General features: G+C 38.1%; 2 protein-coding genes across 3 annotated transcripts; both read right to left on the reverse strand.

Annotated features, from left to right (window-relative positions):
* Nucleotides 1-864: 864 nt before the first annotated feature.
* On the reverse strand, nucleotides 865-9,548 carry LOC109102800 (aryl-hydrocarbon-interacting protein-like 1). Of its 2 annotated transcripts, XM_042738266.1 has the most exons (8): nucleotides 9,030-9,548; nucleotides 8,230-8,409; nucleotides 7,516-7,704; nucleotides 7,078-7,254; nucleotides 6,824-6,965; nucleotides 3,784-4,328; nucleotides 3,092-3,233; nucleotides 865-2,515 (listed from the first exon to the last, which is right to left on the reverse strand). In XM_042738266.1, the coding sequence occupies exons 1-8, from the start codon at nucleotides 9,123-9,125 to the stop codon at nucleotides 1,806-1,808; spliced, it is 2,181 nt and encodes a 726-aa protein (XP_042594200.1). In that variant the 5' UTR covers nucleotides 9,126-9,548; the 3' UTR covers nucleotides 865-1,805. The 2 variants fall into 2 exon arrangements, with proteins under 2 accessions (XP_042594200.1, XP_042594199.1); XM_042738265.1 differs by having other exon boundaries at nucleotides 7,078-7,704.
* A 99-nt stretch (nucleotides 9,549-9,647) lies between these two features.
* Nucleotides 9,648-18,545, reverse strand: LOC109102801 (transcription initiation factor TFIID subunit 7-like; the record flags this gene model as incomplete). Its single annotated transcript, XM_042738806.1, has 11 exons — nucleotides 9,648-9,909; nucleotides 10,721-10,780; nucleotides 11,306-11,418; nucleotides 14,550-14,744; nucleotides 14,818-14,928; nucleotides 15,262-15,334; nucleotides 15,785-15,843; nucleotides 15,973-16,096; nucleotides 16,256-16,389; nucleotides 16,544-16,622; nucleotides 18,483-18,545. Coding segments are annotated over 11 exons (1,056 nt in total), but the record flags the coding sequence as incomplete, so codon positions are not given.
* Nucleotides 18,546-20,373: the final 1,828 nt, after the last annotated feature.

Here is a 20,373-nt window from a genome sequence, read left to right on the forward strand (position 1 = left end):
ATTCCTCGCTCTCCCCTTCTCCATAAAAACACAAAGTGACCCCTGTTGCACTGTAGGTTTTGCTTGAATCCCATTTCGGCATTGCCGGCTTTCTTTCGCATGCATTTTGATCTCATTTTACATCACAGTGGCGAGCTGTCTGTTTGTTTTGATGCGGTTGCTAAGGAACTGTCCCCAAGGACACGGTGCTGCAGTTGGTCTTTAGAAAGGTGGGGTGACTTCATAACGGAGGAGATACAAATAAGCATATGGAGGAAGAGAGAGAGAGGGGTAAACTCGGGTCCCCTCCGCCCCATATGCCTGCCACTGTTTAACTTGCATGGCTCCTCATTAAGATCAACATCTGGTGTTCTATCCACAGCGACACCCATTTATCATTCCAGTGCTTCTTCGGGACAAAAGCACCTCACACATACAAACGCACACATTGAAGTATGTGCATTGCCATTCGGTTTCTTTCTCCAGCTCCCTCTGTATTCCATGGCAAACAGTCTCAGGGCTGTGAATGTGTGGATTGTCTGTAGTCATACACTTTTCTTTTTTTTCCCCAGTACAATATCCAAACATCTTTAAAACAAGATACATTTACTCAATTTAATATTATGACTTATTTTCAGAGATGAGCCTATACTTTACTATTAAGTCATTTTTTTCTTAACTGAAAGCATATTTTACATCTTAAGTAAAACAGCTAAAATTTGAATTAAATTTTTTTCTTAATAAATGTCCAAATTGTATAATTAATCTCCAATCGGGTAAGAATAAATAATGATTCAATATATTCTCTGAAAAGAAGTAATAAAATCATACAAAATTGATTTTCAAATAAATGAATCATGTTTCAAGTATATTTAGATATTTTTAATAGAAAGCAAGACAAAATGCTGATTAAGAAAATGACTTTTAAGCCTGTAGAAAGGGAGATGATTTATTAAACATTTTTGCAAAATATGATATATAGAGCTTCAACATGGTAGCAAATCATGTAGCATTATGTAATACATGGAAATTCTTCTATATGCATACCATTTGCAAAATATAATAATTCTCCATTCTGGTAGCCTATATGTACATCTACTATTCCTTAATATGACCTTTTTAACTCATAATTGCTCCCTACTTTTAGAAAATGAGATGTGCTGAATTTGTGAAATGTGTTAAATTACAGAAGGAAATGTTTTGTGGATTTGACAGCATTGCTAAGGGCTGCCTGAGCTATATTTAGCCATCTGCCTCATTAACAAATACACTCATTATTTTTGTTTGTATGTAGCAGACCTTTGTGTCACGACCCCAATACGTCTCTGGCTTTGCAGGCTTGTTTGAAATATTAAACTACACAGCCGGGCATTTACTGGTTTAACCTCTGAACCTGTGGCATCGCCATTACACACCATGACAAATGACCTGAATACAAATATTACATTTATATTACGTGTCCCTGCAATATGTGCATTGTGTTTTTTTATGTTTTGAATTTCATGTGCAATGCAGTTTTATTTTTAATTATTAACATCATAATTAATGTCTTAGTTTTTTTTTTTCGTGTTTTTAATCTGTACAAAATGTGAAAGGAAGGCGTTTTAAAAATGAACGAGTTACTGGCTGCTTTCTACTCATTGTGTACAAAGAAATAAATTTTTATTTGTTATACACCTGGTCTGGTTTGTATTTATTTATTTTTTTTCAGATGGCATTTAATCTGTTTCTTTTTCTGTTTGCATTTAATATTTGTGGTGAATTTCTCAGGTTTTGCAGGTGATGCTCCTGTTGGTTCCTCAACATTTGTCTTCTCCATCTTAAATTCAGTAGCTTTCCTCTGTTTCATCATCTCCAGTCGAGTCGGGCAGTCTTTCTTCCCTTGATGCTCCACTGCTTGCATCTTTATCTGGCTTTGCAGAAGATTCTTGTTTTTCATCTGTGATCTCATCCTGGCCATCATTTTTCTTTGTAATGTCATTGGTCATTAGAGTTTCAGTGGCCCAACTATCTGTCTGTGATCTCTGTGTACTATCTCCCAACACACTGCTTTGGACTGAATCCCTGTCTTTATCTAAAGCCACAGTTTTTTCTTTTGCTTCTTTCAGGGTCAGAGAGCTCTGGTCCTTTTTGTTCTCGCAGTTTTTCTTCTCATCCTGTCCTTCATCTTTATTACCTGCTTTGACACTGCAGCTCTCTTCTGATTTGTCACCGCAGCCAGATCTTGCCAGTTGTCCTTCATCATGCCTTCCCAACAGTTTACTCTCATCCGCCCATGTCACTCCTTTCTTCATCTTCTTTCCTCTCTTGGCCTGCGCCTTCTTTTCCCACTTCTCCTGAGTGCTTGTCCAGTAGTTTTTGTTTTCATTGACACACTTCACTCTCATGTTCTCACCCATCTTCTTAATCTCCTGTTTGATGGTAGGTTTGAATCTGGGATCCAGTTGCATGACCCTATTGTAATCCCTGTGGGCCTCGTCTTCGTTACATAATGCAGCGTGAGCTTGGGCCCGCTGGTACACAGCTTTCATATTGTCTGTGTTGGAGATGAAAGTGAGAGAGTGAAGACTAGGTCTTGCCACATTGCATTGGCTTCATGATAAATAATTCATTCAAAAGTAAACAGCAGTTTTCACTCTTTACATAGGGGGCTGGATGGAGATACCAGTGAATAACTCAATATATGGAGAATGATGCAATTGGTTCAACTTCCTGGATCCACTGACAAAGTGAAGCATTGAGATGTGGCCGCTAAAGAAAGACTGTAGGAAATGCTAACTGACATAACCCAAGGCTGTTTTTACTACAGGCAATAATGGAGCAATTGGCCGGCTCGCATTGGGTGGTGAAGAATCTATATCTGCCGCTGATGCTGCTGCTTAACCTAAACAACATTTGTATCTATATCATGGTCTATGGTGTCTAACCCTGCTCCTGGAAGCAGCAGAGCTTAGCCTAACCTTAATTAAACACACCTGAACCAGCTAATCAAGATCTTTAGGATCACTAGAAACGTCCAGGCAGGTATATTGGAGCAGGATAGGAAAGTAGACTTAAAGGAGTAGAACTGGATACTCCTGGTCAATGTCTGTTTCTGAGTGTATAAGCTCACCTTTATGTTTCTTCAGCAGTTTAGAATTGAGATCCACCACTTCTTGATATTCCCCAAGCTCCAGCTTACACTGACTGAGGTTTAGACAGAGTGGCAGACGGACTTTCTCTAGAGATTCCCAGTCTTCTCCTTTATGTTCCACCTCAAAAACACACAGAGGGATGGATATGGCTTAGTGAGCGCTTGGTTGCTGATTCCCCATGAGAATTTTTTAAGCTTCCCTGGCGTTCCTGCTAAGCAGTTTTTGGATCCCACTGTACATCTCCTCTGGGATATGAGAAGGTATACATTTACTATATTTTATATGTCTGAGGAAAATTTAAGTGGCTGTGTGGTTGATAAGGTGTTTTGAATATGGGTATTTTTGATACTGTAGTGTTTTGTGTGGGTGATTAGTCCATGTCTCTGGTATATTGTCTTTCATATGGTTAAATTCACTCCATCAAATTCGAATGGGGGAATACCATCAAAGTCTGATGGTAAAGTCATGGTTTTAAATTCAACTTAAAATGCAACTTTCTACAATTCCAAAACACATCACATCACTTAATAAAAAAAAAATAAAAAAAATAATTAGAAAAACTACACACGTCCTCATTTCTTTCTATAGCTATCAAGTATATAACAAACAAGGGATGCACTGATGATCTCTACAATCAATCCTTCACTGTATTTTGATTCAGTAAGCTCACCTTAGTTTGGAGATGGTCTACATACTCCAGAGCCTCCTTGAACTTAGCAGACGCCTCAGTGTATTTATGCTCTTTCACATTGAAATTGCCTTCGTCTTGGAGCAGCATAATTAGCCGTAGCATCTGCTGCCAGTCCTTGCCCTCGGTCAGAGCTGTTATCCTGTGATTGGCCTCCGCTGCCGACTCCTCACTTTTGGTGTCAAGCTTGTTTTCCTCTGCTACAGATGGATTCTTTCCCTCCTCAGCATCTTTGACCTCTTCAGGGGACTGAGAATGTTCCCCTCTGCTTTCCTCTTTTGCATCCATCTCAGAGATGTCCTCCTTCTCTGGTTCCTTTTCTCTGTCTTCCAGGATCTTCCAGTACCTTTCTTTATCCTCCCAGTATTTTTCCTTCATTCTCTCAGAGAGAAGACTGAGTTCTCTTTGCACCAATCGAGACAGTGTGATGTCTAGGTTGGCCACCATCTGGAAGTCTCTCTTGGCCTCCCTCTCGCTCCACACAGCCGCATAGGCCTTCGCTCGCTTGTAGTAGGCCTTGACACAGTCTGGAAAAGATCAATAATGAGACTGTAATTTAATTTTGCTTTCTGTTACTTACTTACTGAGGCTGCATTGTCTTTCTGAATGCTGTGTATGTGCATTCATATCCATTTATTATCTTATAAAGTGCTGTATTTTGCTTTCATATATTTTAAAAAAGGAACCTGGCTACACATACTGTTTATTTAGCCCAAGTCGGACACCAAGTACACACACCTAATCTTTGCTCTGAGTGCGCTCAAGAGCCTGGTTGAGATTCCCCATTGATGGTTCTCCCCCTCTTTCATTTGATCATGCTCTTTACTAAATCTTTCACTCCGCCAACATTTAAACAGACTTCCCCCAGCCAACGCCAGCCTCTGGCAAAAACTCAGCAGATTCACATTTCAAAAGGATGTGCTCCCCAGGTGACACGAGAGAAATGTTAAAGAGAGCAAAGATGGAAGATTTGAACCAAAACAGACAACAAGGTGTGGGCGACACATGGGGCATGGCAGAATGAAATGAATAGCTAGAATTAGAGGGGATGGGGAAATGGGAGAAAGTGTCCTCAAAAAGTGGAACTGCAGGAGGCCGAAGCCATTCTGCCGGCTGCATATGCATAAGGCTCATTAGGAGAGCTACCCACGCTGCCTCTGGAGCCACCGCGAGAGACGATACATCTGTCACTTCACATGCTTGGAGAGGGCTTACACAGACCAACTCCTGTCCCTACTTCTCATGCAGCCAGCCAAGCTTAAACAAACCCAAACCACCGAGGACGAAGATTACTATGCATGCTGCCAAGTGTAATTATGAATGTGAATGCAACTGGATTATTTATGATACTCAAAAAGCAAAGGGCTAATTCTCATGGTGGTCAGTAATGTTATAGGGAATAGGGTATACCTCAACTTAAATGCAATGTAACTCTCACTAATTTGCACGTTGTCTGTGGATCCAATGACTTTTTAGGGGAGTTTATGTTTGATTTCCTGTTAGTAATGTATTACAGAATTAAATGCATGGTTAAATTTAGTAAATTTTATTTAATTAAAAAGAGTGATGCAGGAAGGAGTCCTAAAAACCGGAAACAACTTAGTCAGCGGGTTATGCTTAAATGCCTGAAATAAGGTTTGTGGTTAACAAGATATTTTCAAATTTTGTTCTGACAATTTATTCTATGCTATGATTGTTAAGATTTTACATGTCTTTAAAAAAGCGGTTGCTAACAAATGGCTAAATGGGACATCATAGGTTGTCTGGGATATTAAATGTCATCTACTCACTCATCAGTTTTTACTGCCTTGTTGTGTATTTACTCATGGTCTTGCAAACAATTCTAGCTCAAACTTTCCAACATGTAGCTTGTAAATAAATGCTGAAAGAGTTTTCATAAGCTTATTGTTGGTGTAGTTCTTTTATGGACTAAGTTCAGATTTTTACTTATGGTAATTGCATTTACGCTTCCAAATTCATAAAAATTGTGTTCATTTGTGAAGATTATCTTGATGAACATAACATGTAAAGGCCCGTTCACACCAAGAATGACAAAGATAAAATGAACTATATTAGCAACCAACATCAGCAGATGATATCGTCTGTTTATTTTAAGTGCATGCTTGTTTGCCGCTTTAAAGGGATAGTTTACCCCAAAAAATAAAATTGTCATTAATTACTCACCCTCATGTCGTTCCAAACCCGTAAAACCTTCATTCATCTTCGAAACATGAATTAAGATATTTTTTATGAAATCCGAGAGCTTTCTGACCCTCCATAGACAGCAAGGGTCCTAACACGTTCAAGGCCCATAAAGGTACCAAGAACATCGACAAAATAGTCAATAAGGCATCAGTGGTTCAACCATAATTTTATAACGCTACGAGAATACTTTTTGTGTGCAAAAAAAAAAAAAAAAGGGACTTTATTCAGCTATTCCTCCAACTGGAGTTGTTTTCAGCCATTCCAAAGGTGTTACGGGCTTGGAACAACATGAGGGTGAGTAATTATTGGCAGAACTTAAATTTTTTGGTGAACTATCCTTTTAAATGGTCGAGCTTGTTACAGCAGGACTGATTCTGATTGGGTGTCAATGTTTTTTTTTTTTTTTCATTCATTAAGGCGTAAAAAATGTTCTGAAAGTGATTCCAACAATATCGTTTCTCTGTTCATTTATGGTAAAATCATGACATTTATTGGTCATAGAGCGAGCTTATTTATAGTTCTCGTCCTTAACATGAACAAACAAAAAAAAACAATACATTTATTGGTCATAGAGCGAGCTTATTTTCTGCAATAATCCAAAAGATGGATTACTGGCTTTTTGTCAAGGGTGATGCTAATTTACAGGTTGGCCTACAAAAATATGTCTTCCCTGCAGCGCACTCTATATAGGGCTACTTTTTAATCGCTGTCAATGGTAAAAGACAGTGTAGTTACAGCATCTACCAGCAGGGGCGAACTGGGTCATGTTAACAAGCAAAACCTCAACTAATTGGTTTATGATAATAAACTGGCCTACCTTTGTGTTTGTCCAGGAGTTCTGTTGTATGTTCTATGACTTCATAATATTCCTCCAGCTCTAACATGCACTGGCAGTAGTTCAGTACAAGAGGAATGATAAGCCTGTCCAGATTAATGTAGTCTTCATCTCCAGGCATCTCCTACAGAGAAAGGAAAACAAACTCAGGTGCACTCATCAATGTCTGAATGTTTTTTTATTGGTTTCTCCACTGCCCCCTAATACCCTCCATGCCATTTTTTTTTGTACTTTACCCTGGATTGAACTGTTCGCAGCAGAACCACAGCCTCCTGGTACTTTTCTGCAGCTTCACGGAACCGACCCTGCTTGACCAGAGCGTTGCCCAAAAGATGTAGCGAGGGCACGACCTTTAGCTTCTCATCCTTCTCCATCATCCAAGACTCCCGCTGGTAAGAGAGCGGGTCGCCCACCTGAGGTAGACAGAGAATTGGAGCGTGCTCGTCTCGCTTGGTTGAGGATTGAAAACATGGTCTGAGAATTGGGAACAGCATTTCTTTTCTGGCGTGTAGCACTTGATTGTGTAACATTGTTACGCTCTGTTTGGGTTGCAGTGAGAAATCTGTTGGAGGTGGAGGAGTGGAACTAGAATGAGTGTATGAGAGTGTTGTTGTGCAGTGGTGTGTGCATATATTTGCTTGTTTTCTTGCACTGTGTGAATACACCTGACCCACCGAGATTAGTTCCATGATGAAGATTAGAGGCTGAGGTGTCCTCATTAGCTCATCAAGCTCTGGAAAGCCTGTCGAATGGTAGTGAAACAAGTTTCCCATGCCACACGTGTGTGTTTGGCCCTCGAGAGGGTCCTTTCCTTGAGCTGCCAGTCGCATCCCTTTTGACACCATGGGATAGAGACCTGTGTGCTGCATGAAAAAGAAAAAAAAAAAACATCACATGCCGGTGTTTCCTACAGAATTACCTAAGATTTATTTGTTTGCTTTCGCTAGCAGACTCTAGGAGCACCCAAAATATATTTTCTTTTTGCCTTTATTTTGTGGTGCATAGTGTTTTAACTGCACCACATTCAATATAAATGGCAAACTCACAAATACTTGATTTCTTTTGCTGTGGTGCTTGATGCAGTAGCAGGTAGCATTGCAGGTAACATGACCTTTCTTTCAACTTATTTCTACATCAACCATCTAACCAGAATCTTTAGTCTCATTTGACTTGCAGAATGGATTATTCATTTCCTTGGAGTATTAAGAGAAAACAGCAAATGTGAATGTAGGAAGCAACCAAAGGTGCATAATACATCAGACACATTCTCCTCTATTCTTATGTGAAGATTAATTAAGATTCAATTGAAGCGGATGTGATTATACCTATAGAAAGGGAAAAACAGTGGGAGGCACAACAAGAGGTTTAGTTTGATTCCAAACACTTACTATAGCATCACACCAAAACTCCGCCACCTCTCCAATCCTCATGGAGGTTAAGAGCACCTCCCACACCTCCATTTTGAACATCTTCCCTACGAAAATCTCTGTGGGACGCTTATTTTTGCGACTGTCGTCAATCACTGTTCTTTCAAAGTTGTCCAACAGAGTCTGAAAGTGGAACACCAGCTTTGTGGGTAGGTAGGCAGAGGAAAAAAGAGAATAAGAACAGGATTTAGAAAGAGCGGAGATATTTTTCCTGCTTAGTACGCCATGCACATCTTATAACTTGCTACTCTGTGTGTGTTGGGGAGAGAAATGCAGGGTTTTTAAGCAGGCCAGAATGTATTTTTCCTCAAGCCATCCTAATAGCTTCATGGTCCAATTTAGCCTTCATTATAAGACATTTAAATGTATAGTGTTTTTTTTTTTTTTAAAGCATGTTGAAACAGACACCTGGATGGAATAGAACACAGAGTGAATACAGAGCACAGCTGGTAAATGGAGAGATTAATGTTGGCATTGTCGTGGAAAATGTTTGTCATCCTCTCCAGGCTGATGGCCATATGGCTGGAAAAGTAGGAGGAAAAAAAAAGTCACCTGGCACAGATATGCCACTGTCCAAAAAAATAGAATGCCAAACCTCTTTGCAATTATATGCACCAAATGTTTTGCCACATAATAAAACCTTTTTATCATCAGTAGAATCAAACTACAACCATTTCTAATCAAAGCAAATGGTTAGACAAGAACCCACCCAAACAAATATCCACTCAAAAGCGCTATCCAGGACCATATATACACCTTACCTTGGTTCCCTTCGGAAAATGTGGCAATGGTCCTTGACCTCCATGCAAAATCTTCTTTTTTACTCCAGGATGGTCAAGCAAATACGCCTCTTGCATTTTAAATTCTTTAGAAGAGTGTTTCTTTATTAAAACAGTCCTGATGTCCTGTAGCCTGTGAGAGCTGGTCCTTGCCAGTGTTAATTAGCAAGCTGAAGAAGGGAGACAAATCACACCCTGCAGCCCAATGCTGCCTGACTGCTTTCTGACAGATGGCTGGATTACCAGGTTGAGGATAGCCACTTTAATCTGCCTTGGCTAATCCTTCAACCCCCTGAATCTTCAGTATAATCCCCTGTAAGAAGTGAAGGAAGGGATGGGTGACCAGAGAGCGGAACTCAAGAGTATGGAGACAGTCGAGATCATTCTGGAAGGCAATAGAGTTCAGTAATCCCAGAAAGAGTTTGCTAGTATAATTCAGTGGGAACTACTGCAGACAGAATCATCTAGAAGTCTCTAGTATGATTTTCCAGTTTGTTGACCACCATAATGGGAGTAGCTTACAAATTTGCAGAGTTAATGAGAAGAAGAAATACACTAACAAAACCATTTCAAATATGATTTTATTTAAAAAAAAAAAAAAAAAAAAAAAAAAACCTGCTGTTAACTAAAGGTTTATAGCAGAAATAAAGTCACAAAAAAGTACAAATACACAATCTTGGATGAGATGAAACTTGTGTGATCTTGACACAAATGGGATGTTCAAATTTAGCTGATACGTGCAGTAAAGTCGGTGATGTGTTCAGCAGTCGCCTCTGGTCAGAGTCGTTGTATTGCAGTATCTTGGTAATCGTGAGCATCACTTCTCGATCAGCGAGTCCAGCTGCTCTTGAAGGGAGGCCAGCTGTTGGAACAGAATAGCAGTGATGGATGGCTAGCAGTAGGGGTATAATTGAAGGCTAAGTACAATATGTTCAACAACACCTCCAACGTTGTTACTTTTTTCCATCAAGCCATTTGTCAGTTTAGGCGTAAAACAAACGCTGACAGCAGAAACTGACATTGGCCAACGGTTATGGTGAATCAGTAAAGCGTGTATGTGTGTCTAGTTCTTTTACTCACCAATATTCTATACAGAAAACTACTCTCACCCAAAAGGAATGGGAATATGTGGAATTAAGCCACGGATTTGACATATTACATGCATTAGGGGAATTAATATAAATTAGATTCCAATTAAAAAGGTCTCAATTCTATTTGATTACAATTCATCTGGGCATATTTTGTTATAATATAGATTTTATCATACATATAAAATAGATCACTCTCGGATATTGCTGTAAACTGGGAATAGATGTGTATATATGATAATCATGTCTTTTTTTTTTTTTTTAAAGATTAATTAAAGGACAGCCTCAATTTTTTGTGAATTTGACTGCTAGTTGATTCACCAAAAAGAACCAGTTCATATGAATCATTTGTTCAGAAATCTGACTACACTGGTTGCACTGTATGTTTTTACTAAAAGGTCCAATTTATAAGCATTATAAGTTTGTGAATCAAAATATGTCGGTCTCAAAGGCATAGAGTAAAAAGTCTGGGGAATTTAAAGAATGTACATCTCTTGCTCTTCTTGATGAATCATACCATTCAAAAGACCCACCCAGTCCGAATGTATGCACGCAGACTTTTGGGTTTGTAGTATGCAGACTCACCTGTTCCATCTCTTGCTCTTCTTGATGAATCATACCATTCAAAAGACCCTGGAAACGATCCTGTAATAAGGAAAGGAGAGAGACAGAGAGAAAGAGACTTCATCTAGCTGACAGTAAGCTGTTTTGATGCTGGCCGTTTGTGAATGTCTTAACTGCTCGTACACACATGCATTTGATTTGTGACCCTGTGAATGGACCTCAGACATGTATGACCTTTCCTTGTCCCCTGTGACTGTAATAACCGTGGACAAATTTAGCCAGCATAGTGCACACAGGCCAACCGAAGTGACATTGTTAAACCACACATCCAACCCCATTCCACAGCGTCTAAATCCTCCCATTGGAGCAGCTGCCAGAGCAATGCATTTTATGCTTTTTGTGAGTTATGTAAAAGCAGCTAAAGGCAGAAATGTAATATTTATGCCTTAAAAAGACAGCAAAAACTTCCCTTCTTAGGTTTATTCAAGGCCATTTTAAAGGGCTGTACTGCATAAAAACAGTGTCACCAAGGCTGTGTGTTTACATGATGTACTGTGCCAGAAAAAGTGGCATGCTACATATTTAGTGCAGGTAAATGAAACTCACCCTCAGGGCTTGATTTTCCACCTCCATTATCAATTTCTCCTGTTCCTTCTTGCGGTTACGTGTGTCCTGAAGCTTGGCCTTCAAATTGTTGATCTGCACCTGATACTCCATTACTGCAGATCAAATAGAGATTGTGAGCCCTACACATGAGCCCTAGTTAACGCGTACAAGTTTAGTCATAGACCCTAGATGACAAATTGAGCTCTCTTTTACCTTCGAGAGCTAGTTAATCTGCAAATGCTCATGTAATCAAAGATCCCAATTATCTGTGAATCCTTCACACTCTAACTGTGCAACCCTTCAGGCTGCATAAATACCGAACACCACCTCTTATGTTCTGCACTCTCAGAGATAGAGAATTCAAAATACCTATTTCCATTGAGGGCATACACACCAAGATATCGAGAAAATTCCTTGTGAATTGTGGATAATATATGAAAAATGAATGACATGGAATTTGAACGTGCAGTACTTGACTATGATATAAGATACATACCAGTTATAATAGATGTGGTATTATTTGTCACGAGAATATAACTTTTTTTCAAATCCAATTAAGCGACCTACGTAGACAGCATTTTTAGGTATTGGCACATTTCAAATGTGTCTATAAAACAGTGTTAATATTTACACATAGTTTTTGTCTTTTAAGGACAATACCACTTTAAATTGGACTGAACTGACATCTTATTAGTCTACTGGAATATAATTTTAGTTGACTAGAAAGTGCAATATTAATCGCCCATACGAAACAACACTACTCTTGAAACGGTTTCTAACTTAAAGGGATAATTCACCCAAAAATTAAAATTCTGTCATTAATTGCTCAACCTCATGTTGTTCAACAAACAAAAATTAAGATATTTTTGTATAAAGACTGTATAAAAATATGGACGTAATGTCCATGACGTCACCCATAGATTCCTGACGAGCGTTTTTGAAGCTCAAAGTGGGGAGAGGCGGCTGTAGCCATCTAGGCAGCGCGTCACAACGTGTGACTCCTGGATAATCGGAAATGGGGAAAAAAGGCGGGAGCCTGTTGCTGAAGCCACGCCCACCTAGCTCAACAGCAGTGTCAGCAGCAGCAATCCACCTTTCACTCAAGTGGCCACGCCCTTAACAGGGGTTAAAATCCTGAGCCTGAACTTTTTTCCGGGGGCTGGGCAGCACATGCAAAGCATGCAATGACTGTGGCAACTTCAAAATTTGAAAGGATACTGTGGCAAAGTTATTGATTTCTTTATTCAAACTGTTTTTTTTTTTCATGAATATATGGTTGACCTAAAGAATGAAAGCTGAATCATACACTTGGAAAATTATAAGCTATAATCACCGCTTATCGACACTAGGGGTGTGTACCAGAGAACTTTAAGCCCTGCCTTAATTATGCAGAACTCTCTATTTTTAGGAAATTTTCAATGACAAAATATTTGTCTTTTAATTACAAAAAGTAAAAAACAGTGCAGTTGTATTTAGAAATATTTTAACTAATCTAGGGCTGTAACTAAAGATTATTTTGGTAATCAAGTAATCTACTGATTATTTTGAAATCTGAGTAATCTTATATTTTTTAGTAAGAAACAGACTTTAGTATGACTATTTATATATAAACTTATGATGAGGCAATAATAATTGGCTCAAATAAAATATCAAAACCAAGAAATTAAATGATTGTATTGAACAATACTGTTAAAATGCATAATGTAATATACCTAATACGAACATAACCAACATGTATTAAAACAAATACCTGCAGAGGGCCCCAACGGCCTGGTGATGTTTCACTTTACAGCATGATTAAACAATGTTTAAATCCATTAAATTTTAATATTTGGCCACATGCAGAAACTTTTTTTTTTTTTTTTTTTTTTTTTTAATCGCGATGTACAATACATGGCATATTTAAACATAAGTTGATGTATTCTCCTGTGTTGGCAAAGGTTTATAAATGATTTACGTCACACATCTATAGTGAGATAATGCACAATGTTTTCCCAGACGAACGTTAAGCAATTCAAATTCACCGCATATAAAGAGGAAGAGTTTAGCCCCTTTCAAACATACAGTCTTCACTGGTAAATTACCGGCAAGTTACCGTTAATAAATCATGTGGGACCTTTTTTAAATATCCTGGTAAATTTGTTTTGGCAATCATATCAATCTTATGGAGATGACATGATTTCTCTGAGCTGTTTACAAAGCTCTGTTGCTTTTTAATTAGCTTTTCTATGTTAATATGCGCTAAATGGACATCTTTGACCATTGCGCTTTTTGTCACGCTTCTCCATTCATCAGGGTTGCGACTCCGCAATTGGATACTATTATGCGCGTCTCGTGTTTTATAAGAGCAAAACATTCTGATTGGCTAGTAATGTTAGTTTGGTTGAGAGTGAAAGCTACTCCTTTCATACCATTGGTAGGCGAACTCATGGACTCGAATTATTTCTTATGTAGAATTATTTTTTTAATGTAGGACTTTTTTTTCCCGCAGCCAAACGCTGCATGCTGGAGATCTGGCATGGTACCGGAGAACTTTAAGCCCTGACTTAATTATGCAGAACTTTAAGGTTTAATATAATTTAAACGGATGAGTTATAAAAAAAATGTACCCACCTCACAGTTGTCATGAAGGCCAAAATTAGCTATATAGACCAAAATCATTGTTTGAACCAGACTGTAAACATTTTTTTTCTGCTGTAAAGTTGGGCATTTTAACATGTGGGGTCTATGGAATTGACTCCCTTTTGCAGCCAGCCTCTAGCGGCCAGTTGTCGATTTACAGTTTAAGTCACTTCCTTGTTGGCTTCACGAGAGAGAGCGGGAGGTTGCCGCTTGGTAATTAATGACAGAATTTTCATTTTTGGGTGAACTATCCCTTTAAGAAGGTAACCCTATAGCTAAACCTTTTGCTTTGAAGAATAGGCTATGTGAACGAAACACATGGTGGCACAGCTCTAACCAGCATGGCTTGTTTATTCCCAGTTAAATGCCAATGTGAATTGCGGGATGATGCCAAGGTCAGGCATGTCTGTATGGGTAAAGACTCCACCAGACAACGGTACACCCATCTGACCTAAATACCGCAGCAAGCTCATCATTCAAATGCTAATCTAGGTCGGCTGTTGTTTGTCTGCCGGTCTGCCTGCCTGCGATACGGAATTGCGGTTTTAAATTGGGCTTGAGCTGCTGTCCTGATGATGCACTGTAATTGATCAGACAACCCATGCATCCCCCACCACCCTACCGATCTGACTGTTGCGGTCATTCTCGTCTCTGCTTCCATCCGTCTCGTTCAGTTTCTCGTGGAGCTGCCTGACCATGTCGTCTTCAGTGTCCATGATGTTAAGGTCGTCGTCCTCATGTCGGTCACCCTCCTCGTCCTCATCCTCGCTGCTGCTGCTGATGTCATTGAAGATCTCGCGTAGCTCGTCATGTTGGACTAAATTAGAAGAGAACTTTACACAGGGAAAGATATCGCTATAAAAGGCAGTCAGACTTGTGAGATCATTCACCTGAAGAGCCGTGACCCTTGTGTCCCGAGGTTCCAGGTGAAGACTCCAAGTTGGACAGAGATAAGCTGTTGTCAGGTTCTTTGGTCTCATCCTCAGCAATCACCTCCCATCCTACCACAGGGTCAAGGTTCATATATCAATAATCCCTTTTCATCCTCTGAGTTTTGGCACTAGGCCATTTTGCTGTTTGTTATATCACTGTGCTGCTGAGCTCTACAAATTTATGTGACTCATGCCACTTTTTCCTGTAATGCTGAGCTTAACAGACTATTTCTTGCAAATTTGCTCCATTTAATTTGTGAGCAAGTCTGCCACCTGGTGGCAAGGCTGAGTATGACAGAAATGCTAAATTCTACATTAGTAATGACATTTGCATCTAGATTTCTTGTGGCACTTGGATTGCGGCAACATGACGGGAAAACAAAAGCAAGAAATAAAGGATACGAACACTGACGGCTTCAGCGTCTGTGCTCAAGAGCCTCTTCACCTCCTTTTCCACATCAGGAGACTCGATGTACTGCAGGATAAATCAGGTTAGAATCCAGCCCCAAGGAACACGTTCTCAAAAACTGCATGCACGCATTCAGACGCACACATAGTACTAACAGTAGAGGCTGGCTGCACGCCAGAGAACACATTAGCGATTAAAAAGGAAGCCGAGTCAATAGCTAGCTGCAACGTTGCTGAGATTTATTCAAGAGTCAGAGAGAAAAACCTGCCACTAACTCGGCTGCCATCACTTCAATCAAAGGAAGAGCCAGATTACTTTCCTGCATACCTTGGTGGTAAATGAAGATGGAATGCGTTATTTATATGTAAATCGTAGCTTTTAGCATTAACTCATTTCTCTTTTCCTGCAAGAGTAAACATTTTTTTCCCCAACTAGGGATGAAAAAGGATTGTAGAATCATCAGAAAAATCCAAGAAAAAAAAAACAGAATGCTTGAGGAAAACCAAATGAGGTTACCTTCTTCTTCGCTGTCTTCCTGAACCGCCTCTTCCTTGTGTTCTTCAGAGGAAGCGTAACTGGAAGGAGACAGATGTAATTGGATATAAAATGGGTTTAATCATTCTAGCACTGATAGGCTGTCTCTCCAAACATTCACTCCAAACCAATTACGGGGAAATTCCAGTACAGGAGTGGGAGGGACTTACTGCCATGGTTCCAAACAAATTTCTTGTCTTTTTCCTTGTCTTTCTTTTTGCTTTTGGAGTCTGTAGTGCCTGTGGGCTCCTCTAGAGGGGGGTACAGGTCTCCATCCAGTGTGCATACCAGCATTTAAACAGAAAGGCAGAGGAATTAATAGTGTTATGTCCTTGTAGATGACGTGCTGAAGCTCATTAAATGACTTGTCTCTCTTACCCAAGACTGCAAAGGGGAATTTTAATTTAAGACTCTCTACGAAACGTCTATCAACAGCTTCTATTAAAGTCTTACCTGACAGATGTCAGCAGTCTTATAGAAGGTCTTTTTGTCAACTGTTTTTAATGACTCCAGGATGCAAGGTAAATCCACTAATTTACACGCTAAAGGGACACGATCCACACGTACAATCCCATGGCGACCATCGGCTAGGAATATGGTAACAAATTCCATGAGCAAAATTTTTGCACAAGAAATTGACAACGTTTATAGGCTTTTTAAATTGTAATGTGCTGAAGTAAATGGCAAGTACTACTTTGTTCAATGTAGTTCATCTGAATTTCTCACTTGCACAGTGCTTACCATGTAACTCTATAGTAAGTCTGTCCTTCATGTTCATGCTGCTAGACTGGGCGATCCGTCTGACTGTGGAGGCATACTCCTAGAAAACAATCCAGAAATAATTTTAATATGTTGATTTGTTGCTCAAGAAACATTTCTTATTATAAATATTGAAAACAGTTGAGCTGCTTAATATTTTTTATGGAAACTAATACTTTTTTTTTTCCAGAATTCTTTGAACAGAAAGTTTGAAAGCACAGCATTTCTTTGAAATGGAAAATATTTCACTGTAACTTTAAATCAATGTATTGTACCCATGCAGAATAAAGGTTTCAATTTCTTAAAAAATCTTACTGACCCCAAACATTTAAAGAGTAGTGTATTTACCCTGACATCTTATTCCAAATGTAACATTTTGTCTGGGTCTGTTTTCTGACGTGATGAACTGACAAACATGACATACAGTATGATGTATATTTACATCTGAATGTATTGTTCATACTGTCCTGTGTTCCAATGTATCCCACACTTGTCTTATTTAATTATAACTGAGCCTTGCAGAATTTTGCTCCATGTATGGATTAACAACATTTATCTCGACTGGAACAATGAACAATCTATATCGATGACAATGTATCTGTATGCATATTTTAGGGCTGCAAAACGACTAATCGCATTCAAAATAAAAGCTTGTTTATATACTATGTGTGTGTACTGTGTATATTTATTATGTATACATAAATGCAAACACATTTTTATATATTAAGGAAAATGTTAAATTTATATAAAATATTTATATATAATAAATTATATTGCAAGTATAATTATATACACATACTAATATAAAAAAAAAGATATATACATGTGTGTATTTATATATATATATAAAATATACCCTGTAAACAGATATTCATATAGTGTGTAAACAAACTTTTATTTTGAATGTGATTAATCGTTTCGCAGGTCTAATGTAATTAATAACAATTTGTGTAATAACATTGTTACTTGTCTTTTTACTCTTATATGAATAATTGGTAACACTTCATTTTAAAGGGTTAGTTCACCCCAAAATGAAAATTCTGTCATTAATTACTCACCCTAATTTAACTAACACTTTAATACTTACAGCAATGATAAGCAATCACAAATAAAAACATAATTCATGAAATCAGAGCGCTATTTGAACCTCAAAAGACAGCAAGGCAACTGAAATGTTCCCAGGTCCAGAAAATAGTAAATACATCGGTAAAACAGTCCATGTGACATCAGTGGCTCAACTTCAGTTTTGTGATGCTACGAGAATAATAAAAAAATTTTTGCGCAAAGAAAACAAAAATAAAATGATTTACTCAACCATTCTTCTCACCCCAATTACGTCTTCCGCCATTTATTACAGTGCATATGCACGCTTTTCCCTAAGATTAAAACAACGCTTATTACGCAGATTACGTTCAATACATTCTTAGGTACTTTCCAAAATGGCCGAAGACATAACTCGGGTGAGAAGTATGGTTGAGTAAATCATCTTATTTCTGTTTTCTTTGCATTTAAAAAAAAAAAAAAAAAGTATTCTCATAGCATCGCAAAGATGAAGTTGAGCCACTGATGTCACATGGACTGTTTTACCGATGTATTTACTATTTCCTGGACCTGGGAACATTTCAGTTGCCTTGCTGTCTATGGAGGGTCAGATAGCTCTCCGATTATAGTAAGTACATGTAGTTACTTAATATCATGTAATTATACTTAAATGTATAATTAAACTGTAACAAGGACACCTTAAAATAAAGTGTAACCGAATAATTATGAGTCAAACAACAATGATCTAAAGATATCAGATATTTAAATGCACTTGATGGAATTGTTTTGGGTGTGTGTACCTTACTTAAATACTGTTTGCAGAGTTTGCACTAATAAAGGTCAGTAAAATGACTAAAAAAAAAAAAAAAAAAACCCTGACCTGAGGGAGCCGCAGAACAAACTGACTCTCCAGCTCATGAGGAGCATCTTCTTTGCTTTCTATATATTTATTCACATTTATTATACATTTACACACATATTATATATTTATTCACATTTATTATACATTTACACACACACAACTATATATTTATTCACATTTATTACACATTTACACACACACACACACACACACACACACACACACACACACACACACACAAAAACAATTAAACATTCAGCCTACGCCCCTTACCTAATACCAAGGTAAGCACTAAATGATTACCACGATCTTTAAACTTAGAATGCCATGTGAATAACATGGTATGTCATGAGTGACACATCGCAACCCTTGTTTAAAACACATTTAGCCTACGCCCCTTTTTAGTTACTAGAAGAGAAACGAAGCGAATTCACTAATGTATGCATGCTAGTACCTTTCGTTTTTGAGGTCATCTTTGGTTCCTAAATCTGCACAAAAATAGACAAAGAGACGCTGTTAAAACGCATATAAAAGCAAAATGTGTGCAAACTATGAGATGGCTGTTTTAAGAAAACGGTTAACACGTTTTAGGAATAACACTTCTTTTAGAGTGATACATACTAAAAAGTACATTAAGATAAAAGCTTGTTAATAAGAATACTCACCGAGGTCCGAGAAGCTAACAGGCTAACGTTACACGGATATACAACAGCGTCAGATAGGATAATTGTTAAATATTAGTTTCTTTAAAATACACAGGGAATAAAATGGTTGCAATAGAAAAGTTATCATTAAAAAAACAATCATTAAATACACACATCTTAAAGAGTACAGAGAAACTAAAAAATAGACAAACTAATAATATTTCAGTGGATTTATTGGCGGGTCACAAATAAATATTGTTGCGCCTCGGTGAACTGTCTTCTTCATAGACAGTCTTCTTCGACTTCAGTGGATTTATTGGCGGGTCGCATACCAGCTTTTAGGTGCATACCGCCACCTCCTGTGCTGGAGTGTGAAGTGATATCAGTCTAGGTATTATGATACCTATATTCCATTCTTAAGTCCACTATTCTTAACGAATTTTAAAATTATCTTTAGATCCTTGTTTTGTGTTTAATATGTTGCAGACTGAAAATTCATTGCATCCTCAGTTCTATTCGGCGAACTGTCTCGTGTGGAAGCTCAGCGTATGTTAGCGCTTCACTACCCCCTGCTGTCCGTTGTGTGAAAAGAATCTGTATATAGAAACCCGCTAATACTAGAACATGAAAGCTTAAGTTTATTAACACAATTTCAGAGAATGTAGCGATTGTTTCAGTGAACACTTATGTGACCATAAGAAGAACAATATGATGGCAAATAATATATATATATATATTAAAAATAATCGATATAGCGTATTCGTCAAGAATGAATGAATGAATAAAAACCAAAACCACCCACATCGTCCCATATGGTCTAGCGGTTAGGATTCCTGGTTTTCACCCAGTCCTCCCTTTCTTTTCTCCAAATATATCAACAACTATTTTTAGCTTATTATGTGTGGATTGCAATACATTTCTGTTAGACAATTAGAAGAAAAAAAAAAACAACAACAAAAATAAAAGCAATGAGTTCAAGTAAAAAACGGTTTAATGCAGCAGAAACCCAGTTTAAATATTGCATTTAAATAATTTTTAAAAACAAAACCAAGCTTTTATGACGTGCCACTCACTGGTGTATGACGTATGTAACCTCACAATAGTGGGTCAAGATCACAGCGGAAAGCAAATGTTCAGATTTTGATTAAATTTTTTTTTTTTTTTATTTATTTATTTTTTCAGCGGATTAACTTGCACGGATTAATTGTTCACATCAAGACTAGCGATGTGCGTTAATAAAGTAAATAAACTCAATTTTGATTTAA

Source organism: Cyprinus carpio, chromosome B14 (assembly GCF_018340385.1).
Source record: "Cyprinus carpio isolate SPL01 chromosome B14, ASM1834038v1, whole genome shotgun sequence".
Classification (NCBI taxonomy): Eukaryota; Metazoa; Chordata; class Actinopteri; order Cypriniformes; family Cyprinidae; genus Cyprinus; species Cyprinus carpio.